This window comes from Miscanthus floridulus, chromosome 4 (assembly GCF_019320115.1).
Source record: "Miscanthus floridulus cultivar M001 chromosome 4, ASM1932011v1, whole genome shotgun sequence".
NCBI classification, from domain to species: Eukaryota; Viridiplantae; Streptophyta; class Magnoliopsida; order Poales; family Poaceae; genus Miscanthus; species Miscanthus floridulus.
In genome coordinates this window covers 25,384,317-25,405,360 of record NC_089583.1, presented here as the reverse complement: position 1 = coordinate 25,405,360, position 21,044 = coordinate 25,384,317, and the positions used below count along the sequence as shown (strand labels likewise).

Genomic DNA, 21,044 nt, shown 5'->3' with positions numbered 1-21,044 from the left:
CAGCCCCACCTACACGATAGAACTTTGCCTAAAAATTCAGGAGGCTCTAGGGCTCCGGTATCGATAGGGGGGCTCGAGCCCCCCCCCCCCCCCCCCCCCCCCGCCCCACCGTTGAATCCGCCGCTCGCCGGAAGAGAGCCGCGAGGCCGAGCTGCGACACGCTCGGTCACTCGCTCCTCCTCCGTCCCCCGCTCCTCCTCTGCGCCTCCCGCACCACCGGCACCTCCTCCATGCCCTCAGCACCGGCCTCGAGCGCGCCGGTGGCCGACCTCCTCCTCCACGCGCGGCCAGCCTCGAACACCGCCTGGAAGGCCGAGCAGCCGACGGTTCCAGCGGCGAAGCTTCAGCGGCGAGCGACGGCGCTCCTCCACGAGAATCTGGCGTCGAGCCGCTGCCATCCCGGTCTCCCCGCTCTGTCTGTATGGCATCTTTGGGCATCTTTGGGATGCGGGCGCATGCAGTTTCTCCTGTCCACTGCCTTTTGTCAACCAAGGCGCGGGCCCTACCTCTATCTCATGCCGTCAACAGAGGGAGCAGCGCCTCCTGCACCTCGCCCAGCGCAGGCACGAGGTAGCAGCAGCGCATGCAGGTGGTCTCCGCCGGCCGTAGGCCTCACGAACGCATGCAGCAACCAATGGATCCCACTACAATTCGTGGACACATTGTTATTTGCTCTAAAATTTTTGAATAATTTCACGTATATTCTTTGATATATGTAATTTGTAAAAATAATTTATAATTTTTTTAAAAAATTGGCATGAGATCTGCAATCCATAGAAATAAAAGTTGTGTTATATCCAAATTACATCACTATGTCCAATAAATTATACCGAAGAAATCATCGTAAATATAGTAATAAAGCGTTGTAAATATAGCTATAAGACAAGTCTAAGTGCATGAAAAAAATTTGGTTGTTGGAAGGGGCTAAAAAAACCAGTTGTTGGCTAGACATATTCCTTTGTGTTTTTGTTTGAAACTCATTCGATTGTATAGATTTCATATGGAATAATTTTTTTAGAAAGGACGACAAAAGTTTTGCAGTGATTTCTATTAGACGAAGAAAGAAAAAAAATCAAGTGCCAACCTAGTTTTTTGAAACAAAATTGGACCAGAAAAAATATACAACTGAGGAGAGTGCCCCACTCATCCTGTACAACTTTGGTACAACTGTCAACTCACACCACCACTTGTAACTTGGTCGAATCGACCCAACTAACAACATCTCGCCTAAGAAAAAACCAACTAAAACACCTCAACTAGAAAAAACAACTTAGAGAACCAAGCACCATCGCCCTTGGGGCACTGAGCACCATCGCCCACGGGGAAGCGCCATGACAGACGACAAGTGGTCCACAACAAAGACTGGATCGCCTAGCAAAGCCTTCAAGAAGGAAACGATGCCAAGAGCGTCGACAAGCTAGCCCGTCGATTGACGGTTTTCATGTAACACCCCAGGTGTTTGCCACCAGTTAAGCAATGGGTTTGAGCTAAAACATGGTATATTAAGTGATGATGAAGATGTCAAGGTCAAACCTATAAAAACGAGCCCCAACCTAAACTTGGATATTGCACCTTTGCTCGCCTATAGACCCCTTTTCAAGATATATGATTGGGTGGTGTTATTGGAATATCTTCATGTGTCTCACATCAATACCCATATATATTGATCCATGGAAAAGTTTCGTGAAGTTTGGAATCAAGAAGTCACATGAAATGACGAGTTATATCCTTGCTTGAATTATTTTATAAAGTGAATGGAATTCTCGATCGTCAACCAAATCTTGCAACCATGCCCAAATGACTCTAGATGAACTCTACAACAAAAGTCATGAAGGGTTCATGTTGAGCGGAGGACAAGAAAATACCTCCATCGGTCTAAAACTTGGATTTAAGCTTTACCGTGATGCTAATTTGACCTGTGTTGACCAATCACTTATAGTATTTGCATGGAGTTGCACCTTAAATCAAAGTTGAAGTTTGAGTAGAGTAGAACAAACTTTGTTTAATGGTCAAGAGCTAGATCAGCTTTGAAGCAAGTCAAACCGAGCCCTCAAGTTGGAATCCATGGCTGTTTTGGAGCTCAAAAATTTGGCTAAGTCCCTAATGGACAGAACCTGAATTTTCAGTTTCGTGTACCGCACTTTAGGTCCTTCTATCTCTCTAACTAGGCCTAATTAGACTTTGAAGCTTTAATAAAAGTTGGAGCTGGTATGTAGATCTACAACTTTTATTAATAGAGTTTTTGCTAACTCGTCGTGGTTTAGGAGATACGGAGGCACGAAGTATGAGTTTCAGTGGTACGTTCGAGGTAGTATTGGAAATTTGAATTCGTAGCTGCAACAGTGCCGACACCGTGCAGAAGCTGCCGTCCGCGTGTGCGCTCGCTTGCCCTCGCTGTTTGCATGGCCGCCACCTCGTCCACGCTCGCGATGTAAAGAGCCCGAGCCTGCCCCTGCTCTCTCCATCCACTCTCTCCCTCTCCCTTTCCCCTTCCCTTCTCCTGCTCGCTCTCCAGCCGGCACCATGCCGCTCACCATGGCCGGCCGCAGCCGAGCTCCGGCCTCACCGCTCTTGCTACCGTTCGTTGCTCCTCCGACCCAGTCATCACCACTATCAGCGTCGACACCCCGTCCTCCGCCCGGCTTGTCGCTTCTCCGAGCTCCAGCGCCATCGTCCGCAAGTTGTCGTCGTGGCCGCAGCCCCGACCCGCCGTGCTCATGTGGCCAGGCCACTACGGGCCACCTCGGGCCGAGCCGAGGCTACCCACGGGAGCGTGCGGGCCTCCTGATGCTCCACCACCACTCCACCACCGCCGACAAGCCTCCTCCGGCCGTCCGTGGCGAACTCCCGCGCCTCCCCTGCTGTGATTTGCGACCAGGGACCCCGTGCTTGAATTCGACTAAGGAAAGGGGTCTAACTGCGAAGTCTGTGACTCATGTGAATAGTGCCATAAGGACTGGTTTGTAATTATTTTGCAGAAACTTTGGAAATTCATAGTAAATCGTAGAAAATTCGTAAAATAGTAAATGAGGACTTTTTGGAATCCTTGTGAAATTGTCTATGCAGTGGATCTATAATATGGCATGTTTTAGTTTAAATATTTTGCGGTAAAAATAGATTTGTGCAGTAAGGTTGTAATGCTAGTTGAATATGTTATTTTTCATAACTATAGATCTAGGGTTCCAAATGAAGTGAAAATTTTGTGGCATGCTACTCATGTGATAGTTGATGTGTGGTAAAAATTTCATGAGTATTGGATGAAGTATGAGTGAGTTATTGGTTTATCTTGCTCTCACATGATTTCTTGCTTTAGCAACTTGTCTTTTTCATAGAGGTTGCTATACATATCCAAATGGAGTGAAATTTGTAAAGTAGACTATTGAGAGGATATGTGAGCCACTGTAATTTTTGTAGAAGTTATTGTGCACTTTTGGTATATGTTCATTAAGTCACCTTGTTATCTAAAATAAATTAAGAAATGTATTAAAAGAATTTATTTGGTCATGGACACTAGGTTTTCTGGTGTTCTTTTGTCATGTGTGAAATGTTGGTAAAGTTGGTTTTGCCCAATTATGTATTTGCAACATAAGTTAATAATTATTTTCTTGCCGATGTGGTTTATGGACAGATCTGGGAACTTAGCAAAGTTCTTCATGATAATGTGCTTTGTTGTGAAACTTGTTTATACAAAAGTTGTAGATAATTCATGTATCTAGCTTCTATTAAAATTTTGTGTCATTTGGCCAAGTAGTTTAAGAGTTACAGCTGTTTAAAGTTGGGTTTCAGAAATGGCTGCTTTCTGTCAATTGTAGACCAGTTTCTATAAATAGATATATTTGACTTAGTTAACTTGAGAATCATGCTAAGATGATTAAAGATGAATTGTAGAAAATTTCATAAGCTTTCCATAATGTCTTCTTGCAAGTCATTTGGATTTGTGTAACTCCAGTTATAGCTAAATCTTGTAGCTGCTGTTTGCATGTCCAGAAATTGGCAGATTCCAATTATAGTGTTTGCTTGTATATTGTTAAGTGTGACTTATGCCTTGAATGATGACTGAGTTAGAGCACCTGAGATCTTGGGAAACTTGTGTCATGCTTGGTGTTGTTGTCTTCTTTGCCATCTTAGCATGATAGATTGTGCGATGTTTAAGTTAAGCATCGCAAAGTACTTAAGTGTGTTAGTGTAAACTATGCTTGTCTTGCTTGCTATTTTGTGATGTGTCTCATGGTACTATTCTTCATATTTATGCACTTGCATATTGCATCTCATCTAGGTACGCTAGATGAACCACGTGAAGGACGTGATGTTGGAGCCAAACTCGAAGATTTGGTTTGGTGAATCTATTCCGAAGATGGAAGGACTAAGCAAGTGCTAGGATCTGAGATGTCATCAGGATGGTGCAAGCTAACTGAACTGACTTGTGTCGGATCCCAGGCAAGCCCCGGAGCATTATAAGTCTCCTAATTTATAAAAGCAATTCTTTCTATATATATGAGTTTATATATTGTTGCATTAAGTTGTAGGAGTTGATTGAAACCGTTGATGCATTTATTACTATCCTTGCCTACCTTATTACCTTTTTACCCTGTTAGGTCAGGATCGAATAACTGCTTAGCCTTGCTTAGACCAGTAGCGATCGGTGATATCCGGTCACCTACATTATAGGTGGTTACTGGAAGAATTTAGCTATGGAAAGAATGATATCCTGGAATTAACCATGTGTGATGGATAATTGAAGACCGGACGGAAAAAGTTGGAGGCAACCAGACAGGGTTCTGGGGTGCTGTTAGTTTCCGTCTGTGTCGATTAAGGACCGACCGTTGTTGGGCCTCGAGTCATGTTGAACGCATGCCTTACATTTAGCTGGCCGGATAAAGTACCTTCCGACCGCGAAGCTGGGAGATTTTTCGAGCCGAGTAGATTGCCCGCAGCGCACTGTGCTGGAGCAGGTGTGGTAGGACACGGGGGCGAGATGATAAGACCAAAGTGCAGTCGGTCAGCCCCCGGGTACATGTGGTTCCTGGCAAACTCGAGATTCCTGGAAAGTTGACTCCGTGATCAATATCTCACTTTAGCGGGTGAGTGAGGTTTGTGTAAGGAATAAATCACCAGCTGGTTAGGAATTGATTCGAATCGCCATCGCTCCTGGATAGTGAGCACTTGACTCGAGTTACTGCATCGTAGTAATTATTATGGAACAATGATGGTTATCTGGATGATATGGGATATGCTAAATCTAAATTGGTAACTGGATGTTATTGGTTAATCAAGTGATTGCTATAGTATATGTGCTTACCTAGATGGATAGGTCATAATAAAGATGATGCAAAGTACTTAAAATGGTTTCTTCATGATAGCTTATGCTTTTCGCAAACAAGTCAGCTAGCCCCCCCCTAAAGAAAGCCATGCATAATCCTTGGTGTCACTTTATTTCTGGTTTACGACGGGTAAGTCTGGCTGAGTACATTCGAGTACTCAGGGTTCATCCCACCTTGTTGCAGGTGATGTTCTCGACCTGTTGATGATGGTGGCTAACCACCGGTGGGCTCGGTGATTCTATACTTACTTCTCATCTATATGCTTTTGTCGGATGATGTCACTTATGCTAGCACTATATTTGGAACTTATATTAATGTAATCATTTGAAAGCTATATTGTTTTCACTAAGCGGTTTTGAAACCCAAACTTGTACTATTATTTGTTAACCCCTTTGTAATATTATTTCCGCTGCAACTCGATGTATGTGATATGTATTTGTTTAATCACGCGATCTTGGTTGTAATGTTGATTTACCGAGGTCTTTCGGGACACTCGGCGGACTACCGGGTTTATATGAGTGAAAGTATGGGTGTGTCAACGTGTTAGCGTGGACAACCGTACTTGATCTTGTATAAATTGGGCGGTTCTGTCATAGCTGGTATCAGAGCGAGATTAAGCATAATACTATCAGGTACATAGTTTTAAAAGCTAAGTTTTGGTTTTAAAAGGTCTATTTTAACTAAAACTTTAGCTACAGGCAAATTTGTCAAAACTTATTTGCAAAACTATGCTAGCGACATCCTCCTTTATGCCCAGTTAAGGACTATTAGGTGGCTATCTAAGTACTAACTTTGCGGGATGTACTTTATTGCAATTTTTCTTTCGTCGTCCATACGGCGTGCTATTGTATGGATGCCATTCTCTTGAATGGTACTGTATGGATCAATTGCCTCTACGCCCAGGTAAGTGTGAGTTGTGAGAGTATGACCGTCTAACTGTCGGTCTAGGGGAGAGTTAGCTGTGGTTACTGGAATATTTACATGTTACACACATGTATATATGAAGGTACTTAATTGTGGGTATATCTGCCAGGTAGCTATGGATACCGAAGTATATATATCTAGGGATGTGTATATGGGGGGTATCTTAGTTTACTGTTTTCATTGTGCGCTTATTTATCTCTTGTGGGGATGGACTGTAATGAATTTGCCTGCAGGTACGCTAACCACGAATGCGTAGATTGAATGTAGCTGACGACTAGTTATATATCGAGAGAGTACGTGTCATGCCACCGACATAGAACGTGATTGCCACCTTAGGCTGGCAATTTCGTGAGGACGAATAGGACGAGCATGCATCATGATTGTGCTTGTGTATAAATATGCTTCCCTTCCTTTGTTTAAAGTACTAAGTAACTTGTGATCGATGTATTGCACTATCTTCCTTGTACGGAGTTAAACAAGAATGCCTTGTTCCATGTTGTTTGAATAGGAAGTGCTTGAGAAAAGTGTGTGCTTAGCCTTGCTAGAAATAATTATGGTTACATGCTTAATGTCCTCTAGTTTAGCCAAGTGATGGGTATGTATGCTTGTTATCTAATTAGTGCCATAGTTATCACCCCTTTTGTCCTCGGTAAGCATACGAGTGTTGAAGAGCTCTATCCTAGAACCACGTCCAAGTTTTGGTAATCTCATGGTTGTCATTTTCAATTAAGTTCTCTCTTAGGAGCCTGAGCCTGTGCATGTGGTTGCTAGCCCTTGAACATTGCGCTACGAAGACCTTTATCCCTTACCTTTGCTTGACCTTCGACCCAAGCTTAGCCCCCTTCTTTGCTCGCATGTTTTGTGGTTGTCCCGCTCCTGTGTGGGAGGACCTTGCTCAAAAATCCTTGTTAGACCTCATTGCTCCTTCTTCTACTGATGATCTGGTGCAACGCTAATTGCTATCTACTCTGCTTTGGAACCTTTTCCTCGTAGATCATGTCATTGCCTTATCAACTGAATTCTTAGTCAGTGCCTTGGCTCTGTCCCTTGAATCTTGTTTATTTTGTCTCCAACCTTCCCATGTCTCGGGAAGTCTATTAGTCTTGGTCTCATGTTGCTACTCGACAAGACCAAATCTCATGTTAATCTTTATCTGGTAATCACTTGGGTGGACACAAGACGTATATGGAAATTCGGCAAGAAGTCCCCTGCTCAGTTGTCTTTGGCAATTAAGCTATGCTCTCTTGCGTTGTGTTTTGATCTTTGGATCCTCTGCTTGTTAACTCCTAACCTTGTGACTACCTTTGTTTGCTATCCCTCCTTCGCATAGTGCTTGCTCCTATGCAACCCAATTTATGCCATGTGAGATTTCTTGTGGGTTGTATGTTCAGTAATGGTGCCACGATTAGCGATCTATGGTGCCGCGACGAAACCGAGAGCCTCCTGTGGGCACGCACACAAGGTTGTGCTGCTCGACACGCGCTAGTATCGAGGTTTCTAGTCATGATCCATTGCAGAACTACACTGATATGTTATTCTCACTTGAGCTCTTCCTTGGTTATCTCTCCTTCTCATGTCAAGAGATCTATATGTCGAACTAGATGCAATAGGACTTCCTTCTGGAGTAGTCCAACGGTTAACCTTTGAAGAACAGGTTACTAACAGGAACATAAATAGATTGCAAGAGGGTAGACAAGTGACTCTACTCGACGTGACTGTCCCTGTAATGATGTCGATCATCTAGTGAGCAACTTATATCATTTTCATTGGATCAGAAAGGTGCACCACACTTAAGGTTGAACAAGTTATTAGTCGGAAGGTAAATGGACTAGGATATTATGTGTTGTAGTAGGTCACCTAGTGCTCATGAGCTTCCTATCCAAGTCTTGACCTTTATGTGCAAGGTGATCAACCGACCTTCTTTGGTGTGACCCCTTTCTGCTGACTTCAATGGCGACCATCTGTAGGCTTCGACCACAATTTTTATTATCAAGAGTGAAGATTTGGAACATTTTTAGTGTTGAGGGACAACTGATTTGTTACCAGTAAGAAAGTTAGTCTTCAGATAGGTAACAACTAATTGGTAACTATGAAGGCCAGATCTCACGGAACAATGTTGATCAAGGAAACAGCAAACCTGGCCCCACAATGCAAGTGCTACTTCTTCTCCAAATGTGCTATCAAGTCAATTCCATCTTGGACAATCACGTATATAGTACAAGACGTGATATCAGCTAGGTAGGAGCTAGTGAAAGCACGTCCCTGATTTTAGTTAGCATCTTTATGCCCTAAGGTGCCAATTACACATATGCCCGGACTCTATTGGGTGAAGTGCTGAAGGATATATAGGAATGGTTCCTTGTCAATGTAGAAATGCCCTACATGTGGAATAATGTTTTGTGCCCTGTAAAAACAGCCCACAAGTCCAATGCTTGTGCATAGTCAAGTTGGTATCTAGATCAACGGCGGAAATTGTTACCTAAGAAGCATGTGAGGAAAACTCTAGCCTCCATCCTCAGCTAGGGAAAGGCTGTTGCTGCTATCCAAAGGGATCGAGAGTATAGAACACACACCACAACGTATGAAGCAAAGAAAGAGAAGAACGAGAAATCTGTCTACATTTTAAGGTACAGAACCGAACATCTTCAAGCCAACAATTAGTGACTCAAACGAAGTTGGATTGACCCCAAACTTGGTGATCTCATTCATTGCTTAGGACCCTTCAATGTCTTAAGTTAGTTTGAGTATTGGTTGAGTAAAACATCGGATTAGAGAGATATCTTGTCGGCTTGGTTTGCTGCCATTTTCGAACACAGCAGTTTTGGTAGATGAATTGTTTGGATGGTCAAACGGTGTCCATTTGAGTTGAATTTTGGTGAGTAGTTAGAAGACCCATGGATCTACATGTCCACAAAAATTTGTGCATATTGGAGCAGTAGTTTGTTAGATATGAATAGAAAACAAAAGGGTACAGAATCTACAATTCCGTTGTGACTGCGATCATCATTTGCATTAGACAGTTGTGTTTGTTATTCCTACCAAGAAATTACAACTTGTAGGTGTATTGCTGATTAGACAATCCTCCATACCCTTGAGAAGACTAATTGCACCCCTATGTGCCTTGCCTTTGCCCTCTTAGATCAGCAATGCGTGAGCAGTCAAGGTGTTCTAGAAGTAAAAAATTGTGCCCTTGCAATTCGAAAGCAATTGGAAAGATATCAAACCGTAGATTTTTGGATTATGGTTTTTGGGATATTGATTGGCCTTAGAATGGAAGCCTCGACGACAAATGTAGTAAGAAAGCTAGTTTTGCTACGATGCAAGTCAACCTAACTTGCTGTGCAACTACACCACGAAGGCAAATTGTGCTCAACCTGCTTGGTAGTGAACTAGTCCCTAGTTTTGTGATTACTTGCAACTTGTGTTGTCCTCCAAGCCTCGCTAACATCCTTCTACGTCAATGGTTCTCCAATGCTGATATACCTTTGGTACCTTATATGTGTTTTTACCCAAGAGGTTGTATCAGATTCCACCCAGATCACTGTTGCAACTTGGATCCCAAGGCTCCCTAAGGAATGATCATCGAGAACGACAGAGTCAGCTATTATGTTTACCACTCACTTGGTAGACTCAGACCATACAATATTGTTATCAGAGAAAGAGAACTGCACACATGGAACCATTGCAATGAGTATCCTTCAGAAGATTATCATCTAGTGCAAAGTCCATATGGTCTATGCTATATCCACTTGGGAAGTAGATGTTGCAAGTATTTAGTCTACGTTTGTATCGCTCTTCGTACATCGAGGACGAAGTACATAGGACATTACTATCTTGGATTCCTCCCAAAGTAACAATACATCATGAAGGCCAACGAAGGAAATTCTTCAGACAAAACTTACTACAAAGGACAAGTATCAGAAAGTGTCTTGACAAAATTAGCCTCTCTTATGCTTGAAGCTATGTAGCCTAAAGCTATCGCTGATATTTGAAACTGGTAGCATGTCTCTCTTCCATAAAAGTCTTTCGTCCTGAATCTCGGGACGCGATTCTTTTAAGGGGGGAGGGCTGTAACACCCCAGGTGTTTGCCACTAGTTAAGCAATGGGTTTGAGCTAAAACATGGTATATTAAGTGATGATGAAGATGTCAAGGTCAAACCAATAGAAACTAGCCCCAACCTAAACTTGGATATTGCACCTTTGCTCGCCTATAGACCCCTTTTCAAGATATATGCTTGGGTGGTGTTATTGGAATATCTTCATGTGTCTCACATCAATACCCATCTATATTGATCCATGGAAAAGTTTCGTGAAGTTTGGAATCAAGAAGTCACATGAAATAACGAGTTATATCCTTGCTTGAATTATTTTATAAAGTGAATGGAATTCTCGATCGTCAACCAAATCTTGCAACCATGCCCAAATGACTCTAGATGAACTCTACAACAAAAGTCATGAAGGGTTCATGTTGAGCGGAGGACAAGAAAATACCTCCATCGGTCTAAAACTTGGATTTAAGCTTTACCGTGATGCTAATTTGACCTGTGTTGACCAATCACTTATAGTGTTTGCATGGAGTTGCACCTTAAATCAAAGTTGAAGTTTGAGTAGAGTAGAACAAACTTTGTTTAATGGTCAAGAGCTAGATCAGCTTTGAAGCAAGTCAAACCGAGCCCTCAAGTTGGAATCCATGGCTGTTTTGGAGCTCAAAAATTTGGCTAAGTCCCTAATGGACAGAACCTAAATTTTCAGTTTCGTGTACCGCACTTTAGGTCCTTCTATCTCTCTAACTAGGCCTAATTACACTTTTATTAATAGAGTTTTTGCTAACTCGTCGTGGTTTAGGAGATACGGAGGCACGAAGTATGAGTTTCAGTGGTACGTTCGAGGTAGTATTGGAAATTTGAATTCGTAGCTGCAACAGTGCCGACACCGTGCAGGAGCTGCCATCCGCGTGTGCGCTCGCTTGCCCTCGCTGTTTGCATGGCCGCCACCTCGTCCATGCTCGCGATGTAAAGAGCCCGAGCCTGCCCCTGCTCTCTCCATCCACTCTCTCCCTCTCCCTTTCCCCTTCCCTTCTCCTGCTCACTCTCTAGCCGGCACCATGCCGCTCGCCATGGCCGGCCGCAGCCGAGCTCCGGCCTCACCGCTCTTGCTACCGTTCGTTGCTCCTCCGACCCAGTCATCACCACTATCAGCGTCGACACCCCGTCCTCCGCCCGGCTTGTCGCTTCTCCGAGCTCCAGCGCCATCGTCCGCAAGTTGTCGTCGTGGCCGCAGCCCCGACCCGCCGTGCTCATGTGGCCAGGCCACTACGGGCCACCTCGGGCCGAGCCGAGGCTACCCACGGGAGCGTGCGGGCCTCCTGATGCTCCACCACCACTCCACCACCGCCGACAAGCCTCCTCCGGCCGTCCGTGGCGAACTCCCGCGCCTCCCCTGTTGTGATTTGCGACCAGGGACCCCGTGCTTGAATTCGACTAAGGAAAGGGGTCTAACTGCGAAGTCTGTGACTCATGTGAATAGTGCCGTAAGGACTGGTTTGTAATTATTTTGCAGAAACTTTGGAAATTCATAGTAAATCGTAGAAAATTCGTAAAATAGTAAATGAGGACTTTTTGGAATCCTTGTGAAATTGTCTATGCAGTGGATCTATAATATGGCATGTTTTAGTTTAAATATTTTGCGGTAAAAATAGATTTGTGCAGTAAGGTTGTAATGCTAGTTGAATTTGTTATTTTTCATAACTGTAGATCTAGGGTTCCAAATGAAGTGAAATTTTGGTGGCATGCTACTCATGTGATAGTTGATGTGTGGTAAAAATTTCATGAGTATTGGATGAAGTATGAGTGAGTTATTGGTTTATCTTGCTCTCACATGATTTCTTGCTTTAGCAACTTGTCTTTTTCATAGAGGTTGCTATACATATCCAAATGGAGTGAAATTTGTACAGTAGACTATTGAGAGGATATGTGAGCCACTGTAATTTTTGTAGAAGTTATTGTGCACTTTTGGTATATGTTCATTAAGTCACCTTGTTATCTAAAATAAATTAAGAAATGTATTAAAAGAATTTATTTGGTCATGGACACTAGGTTTTCTGGTGTTCTTTAGTCATGTGTGAAATGTTGGTAAAGTTGGTTTTGCCCAATTATGTATTTGCAACATAAGTTAATAATTATTTTCTTGCCGATGTGGTTTATGGACAGATCTGGGAACTTAGCAAAGTTCTTCATGATAATGTGTTTTGTTGTGAAACTTGTTTATACAAAAGTTGTAGATAATTCATGTATCTAGCTTCTATTAAAATTTGGTGTCATTTGGCCAAGTAGTTTAAGAGTTACAGCTGTTTAAAGTTGGGTTTCAGAAATGGCTGCTTTCTGTCAATTGTAGACCAGTTTCTATAAATAGATATATTTGACTTAGTTAACTTGAGAATCATGCTAAGATGATTAAAGATGAATTGTAGAAAATTTCATAATCTTTCCATAATGTCTTCTTTCAAGTCATTTGGATTTGTGTAACTCCAGTTATAGCTAAATCTTGTAGCTGCTGTTTGCATGTCCAGAAATTGGCAGATTCCAATTATAGTGTTTGCTTGTATATTGTTAAGTGTGACTTATGCCTTGAATGATGACTGAGTTAGAGCACCTGAGATCTTGGGAAACTTGTGTCATGCTTGGTGTTGTTGTCTTCTTTGCCATCTTAGCATGATAGATTGTGTGATGTTTAAGTTAAGCATCGCAAAGTACTTAAGTGTGTTAGTGTAAACTATGCTTGTCTTGCTTGCTATTTTGTGATGTGTCTCATGGTACTATTCTTCATATTTATGCACTTGCATATTGCATCTCATCTAGGTACGCTAGATGAACCACGTGAAGGACGTGATGTTGGAGCCAAACTCGAAGATTTGGTTTGGTGAATCTATTCCGAAGATGGAAGGACTAAGCAAGTGCTAGGATCTGAGATGTCACTAGGATGGTGCAAGCTAACTGAACTGACTTATGTCGGATCCCAGGCAAGCCCCGGAGCATTATAAGTCTCCTAATTTATAAAAGCAATTCTTTCTATATATATGAGTTTATATATTGTTGCATTAAGTTGTAGGAGTTGATTGAAACCGTTGATGCATTTATTACTATCCTTGCCTACCTTATTACCTTTTTACCCTGTTAGGTCAGGATCGAATAACTGCTTAGCCTTGCTTAGACCGGTAGCGATCGGTGATATCCGGTCACCTATATTATAGGTGGTTACTGGAAGAATTTAGCTATGGAAAGAATGATATCCTGGAATTAACCATGTGTGATGGATAATTGGAGACCGGACGGAAAAAGTTGGAGGCAACCAGACAGGGTTCTGGGGTGCTGTTAGTTTCCGTCTGTGTCGATTAAGGACCGACCGTTGTTGGGCCTCGAGTCATGTTGAACGCATGCCTTACATTTAGCTGGCCGGATAAAGTACCTTCCGACCGCGAAGCTGGGAGATTTTTCGAGCCGAGTAGATTGCCCGCAACGCACTGTGCCGGAGCAGGTGTGGTAGGACACGGGGGCGAGATGATAAGACCAAAGTGCAGTCGGTCGGCCCCCGGGTACATGTGGTTCCTGGCAAACTCGAGATTCCTGGAAAGTTGACTCGGTGATCAATATCTCACTTTAGCGGGTGAGTGAGGTTTGTGTAAGGAATAAATCACCAGCTGGTTAGGAATTGATTCGAATCACCATCGCTCCTGGATAGTGAGCACTTGACTCGAGTTACTGCATCGTAGTAATTATTATGGAACAATGATGGTTATCTGGATGATATGGGATATGCTAAATCTAAATTGGTAACTGGATGTTATTGGTTAATCAAGTGATTGCTATAGTATAGGTGCTTACCTAGATGGATAGGTCATAATAAAGATGATGCAAAGTACTTAAAATGGTTTCTTCATGATAGCTTATGCTTTTCGCAAACAAGTCAGCTAGCCCCCCCCCCTAAAGAAAGCCATGCATAATCCTTGGTGTCACTTTATTTCTGGTTTACGACGGGTAAGTCTGGCTGAGTACATTCGAGTACTCAGGGTTCATCCCACCTTGTTGCAGGTGATGTTCTCGACCTGTTGATGATGGTGGCTAACCACCGGTGGGCTCGGTGATTCTATACTTACTTCTCATCTATATGCTTTTGTCGGATGATGTCACTTATGCTAGCACTATATTTGGAACTTATATTAATGTAATCATTTGAAAGCTATGTTGTTTTCACTAAGCGGTTTTGAAACCCAAACTTGTACTATTATTTGTTAACCCCTTTGTAATATTATTTCCGCTGCAACTCGATGTATGTGATATGTATTTGTTTAATCACGCGATCTTGGTTGTAATGTTGATTTACCGAGGTCTTTCGGGACACTCGGCGGACTACCGGGTTTATATGAGTGAAAGTATGGGTGTGTCAACGTGTTAGTGTGGACAACCGTACTTGATCTTGTATAAATTGGGCGGTTCTGTCACATTTCACCTACAAAATCCAGCATGCTATGAGGAGAGGTAGGAAAGGACGCCTCCAAGGAGGCATGGCGTTCGCGGACGTCATCGTTCAAGCTTTCGCCCTAACCTTATGCAACCTCCACACAACCGCCGCTAGAGAACCATAGAAGTAGCATGACCGAAACCAGCCCGAGCAAGGGGAAAGCAGGTGGCGGGGAGAAGAGGGCCGGGATCAAAAGAAGCCCCAATCACCCCACCTACCACCATCCCAACCCCTGCAGAGCAGTCCCAGCATCAAAACCCTGCCGTGCAGAACCTACGCAGCCCCCGCTATGAACTTCTGCTGTCAGCGCGCCGGATGCAGCAAAGGAACGCTAGACCCGACCAAGGAAAACCAAGGCTGACCGCTACCGCCACATCCAGTCCCCGCCCCACTAGGCTCGAAAGGAGCCATGGACCAGACCGCCGCCACCGACGCCGATGAAGGCTGCAGAAGTCCACCCTAGGCCCGCGCCGGCTAAAATGCGCGGAGGGGGAAGATCCGGGCTGGGGAAAGCCATATCCGCCCGCCCCAGGGTCGGATGCGCCGCCAGCCAAGGCCCCAGCGAAGAGCGCACCGGCCGTTCGCACAGGAGCCCCATGGGAGAGAGGAGATCCGCTCCGGCCATCCGCACAGGAACCGCAAAGCAGATCCGGGCAGGGGGAGGATGGATCCGCGTGCCCCGAACCACAAGCGCTGCTGGCCGAGGCTTCTCGCGAAGAATGCTAGAATCCTAGAACAGGTGCGTCGTGGGAGAGAGGGAGGGAGTAAGAAGAAAAACGAATGCTAGCCATCGCAGTCCTTACCCTCCGCCGGGCCACCGGTGTCGAGCTCTGGCAGCGGCTAGGTCAGGGGGGCGCGATGGAGAGCACGACAACGGTGGTGGAGAAGTGCCGCCTGAGTCGGCTCCCATGGGAGAGTGACTTGGGGGCCTATCTGACATGTGACTGGCTCAGATACTTTGAATAAGTTTCGTATTGAGGTGAGAACAAACCCTCCATTTTTATGAGAGGATCATTGTCGATTGAAAGATCATCTACCTTTACATTTGTCTTCCGTCTCACATTTTTCCAACCCCTTTCTGTCCAACACATCTCGAGAAGATTTACCAATGGTTTATGTGACCTTACCGATCCTAGGATACCACTACTATGCACTATGTTCTTGCTCGATGGGTCTTTCTGAGAGGTGTTTGCGAGTCTTTCGGATGAAGAACGAGCGTCAAATCGGTTTGGCCAATCTGCTGTATCCTGTATGTGGTCTCGGACGATGTACCATTGCTGATGTGTTGGCTGGATTTAGCGTCAACAGTTTTGTCCCACCAACGATGTGCCATGGCGTGCCGTGGTTATATATGTTTCTGGAGTGACGATTATAACCAAACTAAAAAATTGATGATGATAGTCTACTATATTAATTTCTTAATCCGAACGCCATAGATCTTGGATTGTGAATTCCCTGGATTTGTTTTATATTGTATAAACAAACACTAGGAGTAGTTTCCACACATCCTTCTTAACTATACGGGTCCAACTGTTGAGTAGTGAAGCTGAAGCTTTTGCTATACCGCGTTAATAAAATTTCAAATAATTAGAGTGAAACTTTGTTTTGAACTTAATTAGAGTGAAACTTTGGTATACGTATTACCGTGATAAATAAAATAAAATGCCAGGCAAACGCAAACGAAGTGACGAAATGAGACTGACATAATCCATGGCACACTGGCACCTCGAAGCTATACATACAAACGGACGGCCAGCTATACACCTGCATTTTGCTGGCTGCAAGACAAATTTTGCCGTGGGCAGCTGTCTAATTATTAAACACGCTAAAAGCCAGAAAAAAAATCAGCTGGCTAATTAAATACTTAGAAGTTACAACAACAGCTACTACTACGTAGTACAAGAGAAACACGGCATATCAGACACACATATTTATTTAGAGCTAAAAGCCAGATAAATAGCTGCAAAGTACTCCCTCCGTCTACGAAAGAATGTAACTATGATATCCGTACCGGTCAATTTAGCATAAGTTTGATCAAATTTATAGTAAATAACATTAGCATTTATGTCTCTAAATAAATTATTATAAAAATACATTCTGGACTAATCTAATAATATTTATTTTATATCATAAATGTTTATATTTTTTATATAAATCTGGTCAAAAGGAGGGAGCAGTAGACACGCGTTATGCCAAGCGAAACACGCGTCAGTTGCAGTATACCCCCAAATTCTGTTGCAACTCCCGACAAGTCTTTAATCACTGGTGACTTGTATCCACCAAATTCCGGTTTTACAAGATTCCATTCGGACTTTTTTTTTACTGTCTCCATTCAGACTTTAGAGTAACCAAGCACATATATCATCTGTACAGGCGCATCCTGATCTTTCTCTCGGACTATTCTCAATATATATATATATATATATATATATATATATATATATATATATATATATATATATATATATATATATATATATTCTCAATATATATATATATATATATATATATATATATATATATATATATATATATATATATATATATATATATATATATATATATATATATATATATATATATATATATATAGAACTATCCTGTAGCTGGCTACAGAATAACTTATTCTGTAGCCACTTTGAGTTACGATAATTACTATGTTAATTTATGAGATTATAGTAACTTCTTACTAAGTGGTTTAATATAACGTTATGGTAAATATCTCCGTGTGTTATAGTAACCCAACTATCGTAAATATGTATTGACATTACGGTAAATTAGTATATAAAATTATGGTAAATGGAGGTGGCTACAGAATAACTTATTCTGTAGCCGGCTACTGAATAGCCTCTCCCTATATATATATATATATATATATATAGAACTACTATCCTGTAGCTGGCTACAGAATAACTTATTCTGTAGCCACTTTGAGTTATGATAATTACTATGTTAATTTATGAGATTATAGTAACTCCTTACTAAGTGGTTTAATATAATGTTATGGTAAATATCCCCATGTGTTATAGTAACCCAACTATCGTAAATATGTATTGACATTATGGTAAATTAGTATATAAAATTATAGTAAATGGAGGTGGCTACAGAATAACTTATTCTGTAGCCGGCTATTGAATAGCCTCTCCCTATATATATATATATATATATATATATATATATATATATATATATATATATATAACCAGCCGTCTCGTCCTCGTCCTCTCGGCCGCCGTCCTGCTCGTCGTCCTCGGCGCCGCGGCCGCCGCCGGCAGCGCCCCGAGCTACTGCGTGCCGGGAAAGGCCATCCCGTACAGCCCACTATCCGGGTGCGTCTGGTACGTGGCGAGCCGGAGCTGCGACGTGGTGGTGGCCATGCTCCCCGTTCTCAAGGCGACGTGCTGCGGCCAGCTGCAGGACATCCCCGCGGAGTGCCGGTGCCGGGCGCTGCGGGTGATGATGGAGACGGACCCCCTCGTCTTGGGCGCGGAGCCGGGGGCACAGCAGAGGTGCCGCGCCGCGCAGGCCCGCTTCGCCCCCGCCGTCGTGACGGAGGCCGAGTGCCGCCTGCGAACCGTCCACGGCAGGCCCTTCTGCAACGCGCTCGACGCCGAGTGATGGTGGTGTTGCAGATGATTGTACTGCTTGTGTATATATCTGGGCGTTGAACGATTAATTAATCACATCACATCTAGAGGGAATTGAACATGCACATGCATGCCGTGTTTTCCAGTGGTGTTCGTTTAGGAACGGATCACAGTACGGCCGTCCATCTGTTCTTCCATCCGCTGACGACATATGTTGAGACCCACTTGTCACTGGCTCTATTTTTCCCCCTCTCACTCTCCTTCCCTATCCTCTCTTTCTTGTCTCGCATCTCCTCGACGTCCAGCATTCGGCGGCCTTGACGCCTGGTCGCCGACGGCACTGCCCGGTGCAGCTCGATCGCCTCTCACACGCCTAGTGGAAGCAGCGCGGCCGCGGCGTGGTGGCAAAACGTGTGCGCCGCTGCGGCACGCGTAGGCGCACCAGCTGGGGCTTGGCGCGGCGGTCACCCGACCCAGACCCTGCTGCCCCGGCGCGGTTGCCTGGCAACGGCTTAGCTGGGACCATTTCTCTGAGAAATTGATGGGTATTTTTTCTTAATTAAAAAAGTTAAGAAAAGGGATTGAGAGAGGATTTGTACAAGCCCTTTTTTTTACTCAATCCTCTTTATCACTGGATTTAGGAAAATATGATATTTTTTCTCTATACAGTGGATCGGAGTTGCATAAAATGGCGGAATGGCCCACTTGGCAGTGTTTTGCCACTTGGCAGATGCCCAGGAGCTGAGCAAAATTGCGAGCAGAGAAATTGTAGGGGCATGGGCCGATTGGTTATTGGGCTGAGTGTGATTTTGAGCTACTTGCATTACCGTTGACGAAACAAGGAAAAAATCCACTTTATCTTCCTCAACTTTCATAAAAGTTAGCTTTTCCTCGTTCAACTCTAAAATCAGAAATAGTTCATCCCTTATCTCCCAAAACCGGTCACTTGATCTCCAAGGCTGTTTCTCTCGATGTTTTTTATTTGTTCTTTTATGTTTATTTTGACTGAATCTTTGAAAATTTATAGTAAATCATAGAAAAATCATAAAATGGTAACCCAATTGTGTTGGACTCCACATGAGTAGATCTAAAAAGTAAACATATGATATAATATGCTTTAGTAGTTTTGTTGTAGCTTTAGATCTATGTTTTTCTGTAATTAATTCATAACTATAATTTATATGGTCCAATTATGGTGAAATTTTTATGGTGGCATAATCATTGAATGCATGAGATGTAGCAAAAATTCCATGCCCATTGGATCATGTATGGCCGAGTTATAGTTTTATCTAGATAAACATAGATAAATCAATAGATAAACCTAGATAAATCTATAACTTAGTTATGCTCTCCATTGTGTGCTTACTACTACTACACAAACTTTAGTGGAGGCAGGCGTTTTCGGTTTCCCGCGGCGGGCAAAGCCGTCCGCCGCGGCCTAGAGGCCACGGTAAATCGTGGCCTTCCCGCGGCGGGCCGCTTTGCCCGCTGCGGTTAATCGATTTCCCGCGGCGGGCACGTTAGGATGTCCGCCACGGTTAAACGTTTCAAAAAAAAACAAAAAAACCCAGGAACCCGCCGGCGAGCCCATTCTCGAGCCCACCGACGAGCCCATTCACAACCCAATACTGGCGCCACCGCACCTCGCTGGATCCGCCGCCGGGGTCTCCACCTTGCCGGATCTGCCGCCGGGGTCTCCACCTTGTCGTCGCCGTGTGGATCCACGTCGTGGGAGCAGGGAGTAGACGCGGCCGCCCTGGATCCGCCGCCGTGTGGATCCACGTCGCAGGGAGTCGACGCGGCCGCCTGGATCCGCCGCCGTGTGGATCACCCGTCCCTGCGCGCCACGCAGCTCCTCGCCTACGAGAGAGAGAGATGAGGGAGGTACTGAGAGGAGAGAGAGGGAGAGAGAGATACCGGGCACGGCGGCGCTCTCCTCGCCAGATCCGGCGTCGACTCCCTACGCCGCTAGATCAGCCGAGAGGTGCCAAAGGTGCCGCGCGCAATAACACCCTTGATGACGAGCTTGGCGGGGTCGATCTCCCAGTCCTCATGGCACCGCCGCAGCGGCGTCAGCTCCTCCGGGCCCAACCTCGTGGACTCGCCGCGGCGGTTCCCCATCCCGGAGGCTGGGCCGACTCCCCGCTCCGTCGGGCGTCCGAGGTGGCGCTCGAGCTGCTCGTCCAGGCTCTTAAGGTCGATCTGGTCTGCGCGCACGAACCCAGCGTCGCCGCCCGCACTGGTGGGCTGCCTCATGATTGCAGTAGTTGGAGCCGGGAGCACCCGGAAGGTGAGCGGCGGTGGCAGCGGATGCTGTGGGGTTGAGCGCCGTGGAAGGCCTCACGCGGTTTGGCTGCCGCAGTGTCTGAAGCCCTAAGTGCTCATTTTATACCAGTGCCCGCTACGGGCCTCGCCCTGGGCCTATTGGGCCTCGGCCTTAACCGAGGCGGGCTTTATAGGATGCCCGCCACGGTAAATCGATTTACCGTGGCGGACCTCTTAATATGCCCGCCACGGAAAATCGATTTACCGTGGCGGACCTCTTAATATGCCCGCCATGGAAAATAGGTATTTTCCGTGGCGGGCATATTAAGAGGTCCGCCACGGTAAATCGATTTACCGTGGCGGGCAAAAGTGCCCGCCTCAGTAAATAAAAAATGCCCGCCGCGGTAAATCGTGGGATTTACCGCAGCG

The 21,044-nt window shown here is 44.5% G+C and overlaps 1 protein-coding gene across 1 annotated transcript; it reads left to right on the top strand.

Moving 5' to 3' along the window:
- Positions 1-230: 230 nt before the first annotated feature.
- LOC136548266 (alpha-amylase/trypsin inhibitor-like) lies at positions 231-18,435 on the top strand. The gene is made up of 2 exons (XM_066539862.1): positions 231-415; positions 17,970-18,435. Exons 1-2 carry the CDS (start codon positions 231-233, stop codon positions 18,379-18,381), a joined length of 597 nt encoding a protein of 198 aa, XP_066395959.1. The 3' UTR covers positions 18,382-18,435.
- The last annotated feature ends 2,609 nt before the right edge of the window (positions 18,436-21,044 follow it).